The sequence below is a fragment of the Erpetoichthys calabaricus genome, chromosome 6, assembly GCF_900747795.2.
Source record: "Erpetoichthys calabaricus chromosome 6, fErpCal1.3, whole genome shotgun sequence".
NCBI classification, from domain to species: Eukaryota; Metazoa; Chordata; class Cladistia; order Polypteriformes; family Polypteridae; genus Erpetoichthys; species Erpetoichthys calabaricus.
The window spans coordinates 140,110,318-140,125,826 of record NC_041399.2 but is presented as its reverse complement, the minus strand read 5'-3'; the positions used below and the strand labels follow the sequence as shown (position 1 = coordinate 140,125,826).

At 34.3% G+C, this 15,509-nt stretch overlaps 1 protein-coding gene across 3 annotated transcripts in view; it reads left to right on the top strand.

Annotated features, from left to right (window-relative positions):
• LOC114653566 (coagulation factor XIII A chain-like) overlaps nucleotides 1–15,509 on the top strand; it is a 252,900-nt gene that overhangs the window by 18,630 nt on the left and 218,761 nt on the right. For all 3 annotated transcript variants that reach the window (XM_051929077.1, XM_051929078.1, XM_028803954.2), the window contains exon 3: nucleotides 6,280–6,468. In XM_051929077.1, the coding sequence (XP_051785037.1) occupies nucleotides 6,280–6,468 (189 nt within the window). The remainder of the gene's footprint in view (nucleotides 1–6,279; nucleotides 6,469–15,509) is intronic.

Here is a 15,509-nt window from a genome sequence, read left to right as displayed (position 1 = left end):
CTAACACTGTGTTAAATAGGAGTTTAGATGGGGCGATGTGATTTGTTGTAAGAATTCATTGCTATTGTGGAACATATTTCTCCTGTTTTCAGATGAGGAGTTTAAAATTCCATTAATAGCAACTGTCTAATGGTAGCAGTATTCCTTCATTTAAAAAGAGCTAGTGAGAGGAGTTTTGACAGAGGAGAGTTTGCTGAGATATCCTGATTGAACATGTTAATTCACAATTACGTGGCTTTTTCCCCTTTATCAAAATGAAAAACAGCATCATATAACAAAGATTCAATTATTTGTCTTATTACCCCTAAACATTTTAATGCTGAAAACAGACCAAACATTGCCTGTTGGCTCACAAATGGTGTATTGCTTAGATGGAAAGGAGGTTGAGGAAACTGAGGTGAAATTTTCACACCACAACTGTGCAACAGTTTTTGGTGCAATTTTTAAATTTGATTTGATTAATTGTAGTTGATGAAGGTTTGATGCCAAATTAATGAGATTAATTTCTAATCAAAAATGAGAATGAGATCATAATTGCTATGTTGTCTGTGTGTATAAAAAATCAGGTTCATACCACTGCTCAGGCAGGCATTCAATGCAGCAACTAATAAATCAGTAGATATAATAATTGTAAAAAGGTATTTAATGTGTTTGTATTATAGAACAGTAAGCATTGGCCATTGTTTCAGACAAAGATAAAAAAAAATATTGGCTGTCCACTTCCAGTTGTGTTCCAAAAAGACATTAATTTGAGTGGATGAACTATTCTGAAGCTCTACCATTAGTCAACATTTGGTCAATTTGGTTTTTGACCTTCCTCAGATAAACAGAGGTATTAATCAAAGATGAACTGAGATATCTGCAGACTTTGCTAGACTAAGAGATGATTGGAAAAATCATTCATATCACGCTTTTACCAAGCAAGCTGAACTCTTGTCTACTTTGATGGATACACTCTATGTGAAGTACAAGCAGACATTGATTTGTAGTAGGAATAGGACTCTGATGCAATCAGTAGAAAGTTTACCTTCCCTTAAAGACAAATTTCATGCATCTCTTTACTTTCATTGGTGCTTATAAGCTCATTGTGTCATGTAAGCTTCCTTTCCTTAGAACTTTTGGTAATGGATAATCTCTGAAATCTTTCTAAATATCCTAGGGAAAGCACCACTTTAATCTTAACTCTTCTAACCTTTGGCCCTATATCAGAGTATAGAAGATTTACTTCAAGAAGAAAATATCACTGCCTAAATTGCTGTGTCAGAAAGATTAATGATTATCCCTATGAAATTGTGGAGGACAGCAAGAATACTAACACCCAGTGCTAGCTGAGGAAGACTATGCCATACTTCAAACACAGACAAAGGGTCATATAGCAAAGACAACAAATGCATTCAACCACAAGGAAAATGTTTCACTTGAATATGGAACAATGATAACACCTGTTTACACAGCAACAGAGATCTCACAAAGACTTGCTAATATGAAGCAGTTTTATCTCTGCCAAGATAATACAGAAAGATAAACAGCTAGTCCGCAGCCAGACAAAAACTTGCTTTCACCTGCTCAGTTGTTCTCTAGGTAACAAACATGAATAACTGAAAAATGAAAAAGCTGATATAAAATCAAGAAACTCCAGAGAACCTTTAAAATCATTATATGTTTGTCTGTCTTGTCTGCTTTGCACCCTATCTTTTAGGTTGATATACAGTATGTAAGCCATTATTATTTATATAAAAATTGTTTTCATCAATAAATCATATTATTCTGATCCATAAGAATGTAGTTCAGTTGCAGTACCTTAATATAAGTCTAATAGCCAGGAATTATCCAATATTCAGAGAAACATAAGCAAAATAAAAAGAAAGCCTTAAGAAAATGTCTCATTTATTCCACTACTCTCTGTGAATGGTACTCATGGCCATTGATCAATGGACAATTTGCATATCATTGATCACACAGCCCATTGTTAGTCAATGGTGCTAGTTTCGGTCATTATGCAAAGGTACTGTTTATAAGGTTGGAGAAACCTGCAGTCAACTGAGATGTAACGTATCTTCCTGGAAAAGAACTATGTCCAGATCAATTGAATCAACTTTCTAGAATTTCCTTACCTGGATTATTGAGCATGCATCGAGACAGTGTTCTTTTCAATTTCGTAAAAAAAAATTAGCAATATTTTAACTTCCATCTAAAACTAAATCTCTCTTATATGCAGCAGTAAATAAATTATCCACATTCACTTATTGGTTTTAGAAGACACCTAAACAGACACCCAGATAGGCACACAGATTAATGGTGGATTAATATACCAATGAAATTCTTAAAAAACAGTTTTTGTTCAGAAAATCAAATCTTTATGCCTTTACAGAATTACCGTAATTCTCTATGGTAAATGTTGTTATTGTGTAGTGACCAATAGAGGATACTATAAAAGTAAAGAAATGGCAACTCCGTTGTAGCCTATGGCAACTTTGCGGAGTGGTGGCTCTGAGGCTAAGGATCTGCGCTGGTATCCCAAAGGTTGCCGGTTCGAATCCCCGTCACTGCCAAAAAGGCCACTGCTCTGCTGGGCCCTTGAGCAAGGCCCTTAACCTGTAATTACTCCAGGGGCGCTGTACAATGGCTGACCCTGCACTCTGACCCCAAGGGGTATGCAAAAACTACCAAATTCCTAATACAAGAAATTGTATAAGGCGAAATAAAGAACAAAAACAAAAACAAAAAAATTAAATTAAAATAAAAAGCAATATAGGAATAGTGTCTCAAGGAATCTAACGAGAAGTGATTCAAATTACATAATAGTGGCATTTTGACATTTCTATAAATGTCACCCACAGTGTATGTTATCAATGCCCTACACATTCAAGTATGATTATGGCACTATTGCATTTGAGGACCAAAGCCTTGTATTAAGTCTTGAAAAATAAATATATCAGTTTCAACAGGGAAAAAGTCAAGTGAGAGCTGATTTCCCAGGCAGAATATAATAGTAGGACCATTGTGCTTAATAATAAAAATCTGTGAAAGAAACTTGCTTTTGCCCAGTTTCCTGTTGCCAAATGAGAAGGCGCATGTTGTGTCATCCAGTGCCCTCATAAACTCCTTCTTGTTGCTTGCAACAAGAATGGTAATGGTATGGTGAAATTGTTGCAGACCTTTTGGGGAGCATTTTACTGTAACCTGCTCTGATGACTTGTCAGTGGGGTAGGTTATTTACTTAGAATTGCTGGATACTTGGCCTGATCTTACAACTCTGGAACAGGAAGGCTTTCACATCAAAATAGTCAGATGTTGCTTTACTCTGCTGTATACTCTGATTTGTTTTTAACATAAAGAACACTCTAAATAAAGCTGAAGAGATAGACAGTTAACAATGAATATCAATATTTTCAGCTTATGTGCAGTGGATAGCTATAGGTTAATTTAACTTGATACATCTTGTCACATATCAGGCTGCTCCTTCACTTTCCAGAACCATTTCAGTAACACAGAAAACACACTGTCACACAGTTATCAGTTTAACACGTGCAGGACCAGCTACAGCTTTGCACAAGTCTCATATTTCATGGTAGTAAAAACCTTTATAAGTGATTGATTGCATGATGCAGTTGGCCTTTACCCCTCTGTGTTGCTTACCTCTTTGGAGTGCCCCGTCTCTGTAGCAGAACAGTTGTCTACAGGATGCCTTTGAATTCTTTTAATTTCAGGAAGACATAAATGAATTCCTTTGAAAAATGATTAAGTTTGGCTTTTGTCTTAAAAGACCCCAAGTTCAAGAATAAAAGGTGTTTTTAAAGAAATGTTTTAAGTTTTATTTGTGTAATTCTGAACCGGATACATGACTATCTAAACTGTTTTTATCATGCACTGTAATAAAGAAAATCCAGTTTGAATAATACTGATTTCATTTCAGTGAAAATCCTGTAAATGATTGACGGAAAGCTTAAGTGGTTTTGCAATGCTATCTACAAATTAAGAATATACACTGTATTTTAGCTCTGTGCTTTTGATATTATTGTATACGTGATGAATTTGTAAAGTTCTCTTAAATTGCATTCCTTTGGTGTAATCTATTAAATGTTCATAGATAATTTACCTATCTGGGAATAACTGACATTGAAATTACTAGAATTGCTTGTAAATTAAATTTGATCACATCCATGTGTATATAGTATTTTAATGAATTCCAAATGTTACAAAAAAAAACTGGGTATGGACATGGCATCTAAAATAAATAGATGCCAAGTAAGTTCTGCATTCTCCTACATAAAACAACAACAGGAAAAGAAGCTAGAAAATGACACAAAAAAAAACAGATGTTGAAACTGAAACACTTAATTAAAGAAGGATGTGTACGTTTTGAAACATTTTAAAATAAATTGCTTTCTCCATCTTGCTATTAAAAGGGAATTAGATTAATGAAAAGCGAAAAGGCTGACGTGATCACTGTTCTCCAACATCTACCGATACATGGTGGAAATGTCAGAAAGACAGAAGAAGAAAGACACAAAACAATAAACATCTAACTTCCATATACAAACCTGACAACACCATAAACGGTTTCCTACAAACTAGACCGGCTACTGATACTTTTGACATTTGAGCAGTTCTGAAACTGCTCAACTTCAGAAAGTGTTACCCTGGCATAAGAAAATGGCCCTAACAGTAAACTTGTCTATACCATCACTTACTATCAAGTCTTGAACATTTTTTTAGCCACATGAGAAACAAGTTCACTAATCAGTGATCTTTTCGTATTAATCACACTTGTGTCATACCTTTGTAAAGAATTCAATCCTTTACAATCCTCTGTGTGTTTGGGAAAATAAATACAGATATATTTTAAAGCAGAGTTATATTAAACTATGTAGCTGTAATAATAATAATAATAATAATTCTTTGCATTTATATAGCGCTTTTCTCACTACTCAAAGCGCTCAGCAATTGCAGGTTAAGGGCCTTGCTCAAGGGCCCAACAGAGCAGAGTCCCTTTTGGCATTTACGGGATTCGAACCAGCAACCTTCCAATTGCCAGTGCAGATCCCTAGCCTCAGAGCCACCACTCCACCTGTACAGTATACTGTAATTAAAAAATTAAATATTTGGTCCATCACTTCTCAGTAACTACATGCTGCTATTGGGTTCTCCTCTTTACTTCATGTTTCACTACTACATTAATGATATTTAGCTCTAAATGAAAACAACTGTGTATACATCTGTCAAGTTCAGCCTCAAATCAATAACATCTGCTTTTAGATTAATGCAGTTTAAGACTAACAAGAAAAAAAAATCATTTCTTGTGAGAGTCTAGAGTACAGCTCAGAAAGGTTTAACACTTTTTTCTTGAATACTGTAAGGTGTCATGTTATTTAATAGTTTAGGGAACAGACTTGGATTTCAAATCATCACAGCTTTGATGAAGTCCTTATTCTTCCTTTTACAGAGTCCATTCTCTGCCTCTCATTTGAAGATGCTGAATCATTTATCACACCTTCATTACAACAGTGCTCCATTAGTAAACAGACCAGGACAGCTTGAACATACATCTGCTGGAGTTCTGACTTCAACCAAAAGCAATGATCATATAATGTTTTAAAGTATGCTGCTATATTAACTACACAGGCTCCTAATGGATACAGAATTGTTTACAATACTCTAATATGATGTTATCAGTACTAAGGAATACTTGCCTGTCTTGCTAACTGAAAGTAATCTCAAGATAATACTAAGGCCTTCTGAAGATTACATTCTCATTCTGCCAAAGCCCAACACATTCAGCTCTTATGGTACATTTGGTTAGTTTTGTTGCTCCCAAACCACTGATATTTTAATATTTCAATAAAGACTAAAAACCTGCTTTTTCTTTGTTGCAGATTTTATTGTATACATTCTCTAGAACTGACTCTTTTGTACTTTAATTTACTCACACTGATGTATTTGGATTACAGTTATCATAAAATATCATTAAGTTCATGACTTTCAATCTTATACTTTCATATAATCAAATTTGATATCATAAGCAAACTTTAACAGGCCATGTTCATAATAGTGGCATATTAGAAAAATAACTGGTGTGGTAGGTATACATAAGTTGTTCTTTTAGTTTTGAATCCAACTCTACTGCATGCTGGCATCCCATACAGTACATTGAGGGCCCCTGACTTGCTTTCATTCCTGTTGCTATCCCACTACAACAAAAGATATAATTTCACTTAATACAGTATTTAAAAGCATTGGTATTTACTTGACTAAATTAAATATGTATTTTTATTGCAGATTTCCTTGAAGTAATCAACGTTGATATGATGAAGAAGCCAGATGAAAGTAATAGACAAGAGCACCACACCAACCTTTATGATAGCAATCATCTGATTATAAGGCGAGGCCAACCATTTCAGATTAAAATAACATTCAACCGCACTTATAAACCAGAAAAAGATCAGTTCTGGTTAGAGTTTCTTATTGGTAAGTGGCAGTATTTTATTTTATTTATAATGGATAGTTGGAAAGAACTTAATTTTGAACAGTATTACCAGGACTTCACAACTTTAGATAAAATAACTTTCATTAAAAATAAGATTATCTACCATTAACATAATACATATTTACCAAAAGATGTGTGCAGACCAACTGTATAGGTTCCTTTTCTTAGAATGAATATTTTCTTTATTAGTTCCATGATAAAAATAATGATACATAATATGATTCAGTATGTCTCACTGTAATGCAGTGTGCATTTAAAAATATTTTATTTCTATCAGAAAAGCTGTCTTCCTGATGCTAACCTGACAGAATTCATTAATATTCTGAGCACACTTATTAGGGACAGGACCCATCTTAAAAAAACATCAAGCGCGAGACTGGAACTACCCATCTGCCAGCTTTACATAGGCTGATTTAATTTTTCCAGTCCAAACATTTTGACCATTTTATGGACATGTAAGGAAACTAAAATACACAAAAATTTTTTACATACAAATAGAAAACACAAATTTCAAATACCCTTTGTGCAGATCAGGATTTAAACCTATGATTGTGGAGCATTAAGGTGGAAGCATTAAGAAGTAATTTCATAATGTGCATATTGTAAAACAACCCTGTATCTGGCATCTGTCTTGCCTTACCATTTTTTACTTCTCAGGTATTACAAGGTCCTTCTCCCCTCTCAAATCTCAGCTTTGGCAACTTCTTCCCACCAAGAAGCTTTCTTTCCAACTACCCTTCCAAATTTGACCTCAATGAGCTCTCTGATGGATGCAACTTTGAACTCAGCATCAAAGCATTTTACTTCTGGGAACAGAGTCAGACCTTTTATTGCAATAGGAACTGCAGGTTTCTATAGCTTCTGGCTGCCTGACTTGCCTGGCAACATGATCTGACTCCCTCTTATGTAGGATTGCATGATATCACCTAATTTGGTTAAATTGCCAACTTTGGCTGTCTACTGCTCATACCTGACAACATTATTTAAAGGATAACATGGCTCCTATGTTCCACCCCATAAACCATATCCTGCCTGTCTGTCAAAAAAGAGGTATTTGGACCTTTTGAAAAGTCCTGTTAATACTGGTGCTATGTCCAAAGTTGGCTCTTGCTTTGCACCAAAACTAATTTTTGGACAGATGCTGATCTACTGCAGCTTTATTACAGAAAAAGTTGGCTCAGAAATTTCATTAGCAGACAGGCTGTCCAGTACCTTTTCTGAAGTTATCCATTCACTGTCTAAGCATCATAGACAAAGCAGGCTTTTGTACAAAAGAAGAAAGGAGCCCTAACTAAAAATAACAGAATTTTTTTTCAGCATTAATTATGCTAGGTAATTTTTCCCCCAACAAGGCCCCCGCCACAAAAGATCCATAAAAATATAATTTACTTATTCAAATTTTTTTTTAAATTAAGGCATATGTAGAAAGAAGAAGAAGAAGGCATATGTAAAATAAAAATGCAGTGCATCGATAAGCTAAATGACTAACTACGCTAATTGTGTCTTAATACAATTTAGTTATTTTCTTACTGCTTGCTGCTCAAGCTCCATTGTATTGTCAGTCCTGTTTCCTTTTCACTTTGCATCTTACTCAGTCAGTGAATCCTTTCATCTGCCACTTTTTTCTTTATCTTCAATAATGTTACCGATTTTTTTTTTTTTTTTACCTCTTACGGAGTCACATGTGGGATGCAGCATTTTAAAGAATAAATATGATAATTGTTGAGGCAGTTTTTACCACAATTATACATGGGAAATTGCGTTCTTATGTGAAAGATTTTTTTTTATAAATTTACATAATACCATGCCTGTCCTTGCAGTTTAACGTGGGGTCTACAAGGGAATCAATTGAAAAAAGCCCTAAAATCTACAAAATACATGAAGTTTGAAGCAATAAAGTTCTTGATTTCTGAAAACATGCATTCTGTGTTTCTAGGTTTGTTTATGACAACAAAAGGAAATGGGAAGTAATCATTTTTATCACATTATGTTCCTGTTCTGCACACAGCAGTCAACCTGTGTGGAGATTCCATGTAAATAAGGAAGTTAAATAGCACAAAACCATGCACATGGCTAAAGCTGTTTAGTGTTACTTTCTCATTTTACTAAAATACTTTGAAAATGCACATACAGTATCAGGAATATGAAAATAGAATTAAAAAATCAAGTGTGAGTGTGTGCAGGAGTGGGCCCTGCAGTGGATTGGTGTCTGATACTGCATGATGGTGCTTAACCATCTGCAACCATTATGTGGATTGAACAGTTTTAAATACTATATTATGTAATTGCAACATAATACAGTTTTAAATATTAATTAAAGTTGCACAACGTTGTGTATTAAGAATTTCATTAGTTATAGCTTTCTAACAGGGACTTATGCCTTTGTTTCACCCAGCTTGGTTAAAAGCAGTATTTGTTGCTCTAGTAAGTTTTGTCATCATCATTCTGTTATGCTACTGTATTTTTAAATGTATTATGTGAGTTCTTATGTCACTTGTCGCCATCATCGTAGTAAATTCTTCTGCTCCCCCTACTGATATTGATTATCTTGCCGTGTCATTTGAACTGTCTTATGCTAACTTAGATTTACCTGAACCAGTTGCTTAAAGTAGAAGATAATTGATTATTGTTGTTTTAGAAGAACAAAAGGCAGGATTGTGAGAGTTGATTTTTACTGATAAATATGATTTTCACTATTTGATTATATATTGATTATAGTGAATGACTTCTGTGCTTAACTGTTAGCTTTTGCATTTAGCACTCTTAGAAAGCATTTTAATTAAATCCTCTTGAGCTGTGACCCAGTCCCTGCTGCTGCTATTGATAGGAGAACCAGTATACAGTAATCTAGTGCAGCGGAATCCTGACTCGAAGAGCAATGTTTTTCAGTAACTAGAAAGGACATGAGAAATGAAACTAATCACGTACCACTGTAATTGACAAGTGTAATTAAAAAGTGAAACCAGAATCTGTAAGTTAGTCATCCATGTACTGATTGACTCCACATAAGTGTTGTGAGGGACCAACTGACATCCCTTGTGGGATGGATCCTGCTCACTTGCCCGGCCAGAAGTCCATGGGAAAGGAAGGTCAGTGGGGGAGCATGAACATGGACACAGAAAGATGATGTGGCAGCAGCTACCTTGGAGTTGGCATCCCAATAACCATATAGTGACACTATGGTTGGGCTTGGGCACCTGCAAGGTTAGGACAGTGGGTGACTGCCTGCTATGGGCACTGGGTGGTGGCAACCCATCTGGCATGCCCCAGTATGGATGCTCACAGGGCAGAATAGGAGTTGTGGTCCCAGGGGCTAGCCCTGCCAGGGGGAAATGTCAGATATTGATGCCTCCCGGAGGCAACAGATTAAGCTCCAAAAGTTCTCCTTGGTCCAGGGAGTCGGAGTTGGAGTCGGGAGCAAAGAAGAGCAACACTTGTATAGGAAGAATGGAGGAATAAATAGTAGAAAGAGAACAAATGGAGATAATGAGAAGGTACTTTGTTAAATAAGCATTAATTGTGAACCTGGGACTTGTCTGGCACAATTCTATCTGGGGCACAGTGGCGCCCCTTAGAGGTCACACTGTCAATAAAGCTATTCTTCTCATCCAGAATTGGATTTGTGAATTTCACTTTAACATAAGCTACTTGGAGGCTAGCTCATCACAAGGACCAATTAAATGATAACTCAATATTTTATATAAATTGGTAGGGTTTGATGTTTCAAGTTGGGGTTTTCAAGGCCTAATTTTTATCCTTTCAAATATTCTATGTATGTTTTTAATTTTGTGCCCCTAAAGTTGACTCTAATTTGCATAACCTCTGCTTGTACTGGTTAATGTATATTCCATGTATCAGCTATGTCTTTTTCATCACTTCCTTGGTCTTCCCACTCACTTGTCTCCAACTTTAACACAACACAGTGAATCAAAGCTGCATCTCACTTTTCAGCATAAGTCCAAGCATTTATGATGTGTTCAGTGTCAAACCAGCCATATCACATGAGCCTCTTGCAGAAAAAAAACTTATCTCTGGTGGTGATCATCATTCTACATGTTGAAACTGAGTAGATTAGGCCAGATTATAGATAGATAGATAGATAGATAGATAGATAGATAGATAGATAGATAGATAGATAGATAGATAGATAGATAGATAGATAGATAGATAGATAGATAGATAGATAGATAGATATCATTAACATACTCTGGCAGCAACATAAAATATTAAAACTTCAGGTCAACTTGGATAAATATATTTGATAAGCATATAATAACAATAAAACCCGATTACTTTGATGCAGTATGCTTCCAGTTGTATTGTAATAGCCACATTAACGGAGTGATGAGTGGAATGGAAAGCAAAAAGCAGATAAAAGAAATTCAGCTCTAAACATACAAGTTAAATAAAGAAATACAGCTACAAGCTGTAATCATGGATGACTAATCATCCACATTTAAACAAGGTATTAGCCCATTTTATTTCTGTTAAACCCATCATACTTGTTCACTTAATTAACCAAGGAGTCGGGTAAAGTTTATGAATTAACTTCTAATTAAATGATTGTAATTGAAAAATACAGTTGTTATATTTTAAAATAGTCTTTCTAAGATTACTTGTAATCAATATAAGTTATTTAGATGCTTTTCTTTGGTTTTTGTGGTTAATCAACTGCCATCTGTACAGCTAAGATCAATATGGTGAGTCAGTTATGGAATGTGTGCCAAACTGCATATGAGAAACATCCTTACACAGGATACCAACAAATTAATTAAGCCTGGGGCGGATGTATGCATGAGATGGTCCTGAGATAGACTGTTGTCTAGTCCAGAGATAGTTATTGTCCTACAAGTATAAGCTCATCACCTGCAACAAACAATGTCGTCAAAGATTTCTTTATTAAATCACACACAAAAAATGTGAAGTGACTTTCTGGAACGTGTAATAAATTATTATCAAAAAAATAATGACATAAAATAAGCACTGACCACACATACTGTAAAAGTAAAAAAAAGGTTGTAAGTGTATGTAAAGTTCAAAAACACCAGTCTTTTTCTGAGGGTTGTGGTGTACCAGTAGTTATTTTAGTGGCACTTGATTCAGTGCTAGACCCAAACCTACAGGAATCATCAGTTACAAGCAGGACACAATTGTGCAACATTCATAGCTACCAATCAAACTAACCTATTTGTTTTTGGGACATGGAAGGAAATTTGAGGACCCAAGATAAGAGCCACACAAACTTTGGCAGAATTCAAACTTCAAACAGGCAGTGACTTGGCTGGTATTGAAACCAAGTCTCCTACAGTTGTGAAACAAAAAACATTTATTTTATCCTGCCTACAGGAAACACCACATCCTAATGCACTTTAAAAGTACATCTCAATATAAATTCACTTCAACTGCTTAAATGCATTTTTTAATTTGTAGCACAGGAAGGTTAAGCACTTGTTCAGGGTCACACAGTGGGTTGGAAGTGGGAATCGAACCAGTTTTCTCCCAGTTTAACAGCAACATTGCTAACCTCCACACTGCCATGCCACTGCATTTGAAAGAGTATATTATAATAGATACTGGCATTATGAGACATGAACATTATCAATAACCAACTAAAAATGAAGTTATATAGAGTAGGAACATTAAAGTGAAGTGAGCATTCACTAACTTTGCATTCTTTATATTCTTTTTACTTTTTTGTTTTTTCTTTTGAGATACTCACAATTTACAGTATTTTGCAAATATTATCATTTTGAACTAATTGATAAGACACTATTCAAAACCGACATGACTGTTTTTATTTTTAGTAGAGATGTCTAATGGAGCATTTGGGATTACTTACTAATTTGTTAAATATTGTCTTTAAAAAAAGTTTGTTTTTAAAGATTGTTTATAATAGTGTAAATTTTCTCATAAACCATTAAATTAGTCAGTCAGTCAGTCATTATCCAACCCGCTATATCCTAACACAGGGTCACAGGGGTCCGCTGGAGCCAATCCCAGTCAAAACAGGGCGCAAGGCAGGAACAAATCCCTGGGCAGGGCGCCAGCCCACCGCAGCCATTAAATTATATTTTTTCCATTTTTGAAAAGAAGCTACTCAGCTTAACAGGAGCAGTAAAGTAAAAATGATGCAATTTCATAATTCAAATGTCTTGTAAGAAATACATAAGAACATTGGTAAACCAATACACATAGACCTAATTTTGATATTTACTTGTTTATTTATAGATAGTTATTATTTAACAAAATGTAGAAAAATAATCTTAGGAGATATTGGAAAAGAAAAAAATCAGAATGAAATGCTTTTGAGAGAAGGATTACAGCTGCAAAGGTTTGCATAAACCCTTCACGTCTTGAGTTTAGCAAGAATGTGTAAATCAAGTTTCTCCATCGAATTGGCTATAAAGCAAGGCACATCTGTTTCTTCCTGCTGTTTACATTAAAGAAGTACCAGAAAAATATTTTTATTTGAAAGTGAAAATGCAAATGCAACAAAATAAATGTTTATGCAGTGGTATAAACAACAAAAGAAAGTTGATCGAGTGACATTGAGTGGCGGAGAAACTCAAAAGTTCAAGTTCAGAAAGTCGCACATTGCCTGAAATAAAAAAGAAGTGATCAGATATCAAAGTCGCTGTGAAAATGCGAAAAGTTGTAGCCCACCGTCTAAGTGTTATATGGAAGCATATTAGGGTACATAGAAAAGAAAAAAAATAGGGACATAATGCAAAAAAAAGGTTGAAATTTTCACTTTAATCATGTAGTTTACTTTGTCATTAAAGCAGAACGTCATAAACTTCATCTTAGTATTGTTTAATTTACTAGTTTCTCAAATCGTATTCTATGTGTTCTTCTATGTACTCTTATGTGTATGAAATACTATGTGCTTCTTAAACAGGCTTTCTCTTATGCTGACAGGACACAGAATACATTACATTCATGATATTACAGCTCTCTGAACAATTTAAATACTAAGATGTATACTTGATATCATTTTAATGATGGTAGGAATTAAAGCATGTATAAAATATGGGGGCACAGTGGCGCAGTGGTAGTGATGTGCTGTCTCCCCATCCAGGGATTGTTCCTGCCTCCCGCAAGACACTTGCTGGGACGTGCACAACCCTCGATAAAATAATTTATTGCAGTAGTACTGTCTCTTCCAAACGTTCCAACCCCCAAATCCTGTCCTTCCTTTTCTTTCTCAAAGTAACAAAATCGGCAAACAATCAGCTCCTTAATAAATGTCAAGCCATCTGTAAGCTTAGGTTTGCGCCAGTCCCAGCAAGCATACAGCGCAACGCAGGACCAGTCCTTGAACGGGGTGCCAGTTCATCGCTACCACTGTCCACAGTGTCCACACGCTTAATTATTAACAGTACACATTATGCAAATGAAGTTAAAAATGTATCTGTATAATGAAATATATATACTTTACTGCATTTCATCTTAAAAAAGATAATTAAGAGCTCCAAGATGATAGTGCTTGGAAATCTAAATCGACTTAGAAGCCAGTCATCGTTATATCTTCTATTGAATTAAATTGAATTCCTTTATTGTTATTGTATGGTAAAATGAGATTCAATGCTCAAATACTCCATAAACTTATTTTCCTATAAAAGGGTAAAATAATAACAACAATAATAATAATATGATAAAAAAATGAAGAATATACAATTTGAAAGCATAAGTGGCTCAGGTTGTGCAATATTGTAATGACTGTAATGCAAGTTTACAGTGAGGTAATTGTACTTAAAAGTACAAATGGTTCTACTGGGAGCACTTGATGGACTGATTGAGTGTGTTTATAGTTCTTGAGATGAAATTGTTTCTGAATCACGAGGTCCCCACAGGAAAGGCTCTGAAGCGTTTGCTGTATAAGCGATGTTCAAATAGACTGTGCGCATGGCTGAGGCACCGTGTGCTTTATGCTGTACTAGCAAAATACCCGCTCTTCGCAGCGGTGAAGTAGTGTGTTAAAGAGGTTATGAAAAAAAAAAGGAAACATTTTAAAAATAACGTAACATGATTGTCAATGTAATTGTGTTGTCATTGTTATGAGTGTTGCTGTCTTTTATATATATAATACACACACACACACACATAAACATATATATACATATCTACATATACACATATCTACATATATATATACATATACACATCCACATATATATACATATATATATATATACACATATCAACATATATATACACACACACATATACATACACACACACACACATATATATACATAAATATTTACATATCTACATATATACACATCTACATATATATACACATATATATACATATCTACATATATATATATATATATATATATATATATATATATATATATATATATATATATATATATCTAGACATACATACATAGATAGATTGACACATATATATATATATATATATATATATATATATATATATATATACATATCTACATATATATATATGTAATTGTGTTGTCATTGTTATGAGTGTTGCTGTCATATATATATATATATATATATATAGCAAAATACCCGCGCTTCGCAGCGGAGAAGTAGTGTGTTGAAGAGGTTATGTAAACATATATATATACATATACATATATACATATATATACATATCTACATATACAGATATCTACATATAGCAAAATACCCGCGCTTCGCAGCGGAGAAGTAGTGTGTTAAAGAGGTTATGTAAGTATATATATACATAAACATATATACATATATATACATATCTACATATACACATCCACATATACATATATATACATATACAAATTTACATATCTACATATATATATATATAGATATTAATATAGACATACATATATACATACATACATTCACATATATTATATATATATATATATATATATATACTGTATATATACTGTATATATACATATCTACTTATTGGCTCCTGTATTTAGGATATAGCGGGTTGGATAATGGATGGATGGACATTTGTATGCATAGCCCTATTTGCCCGTTTTCATTTTTTTTCTTT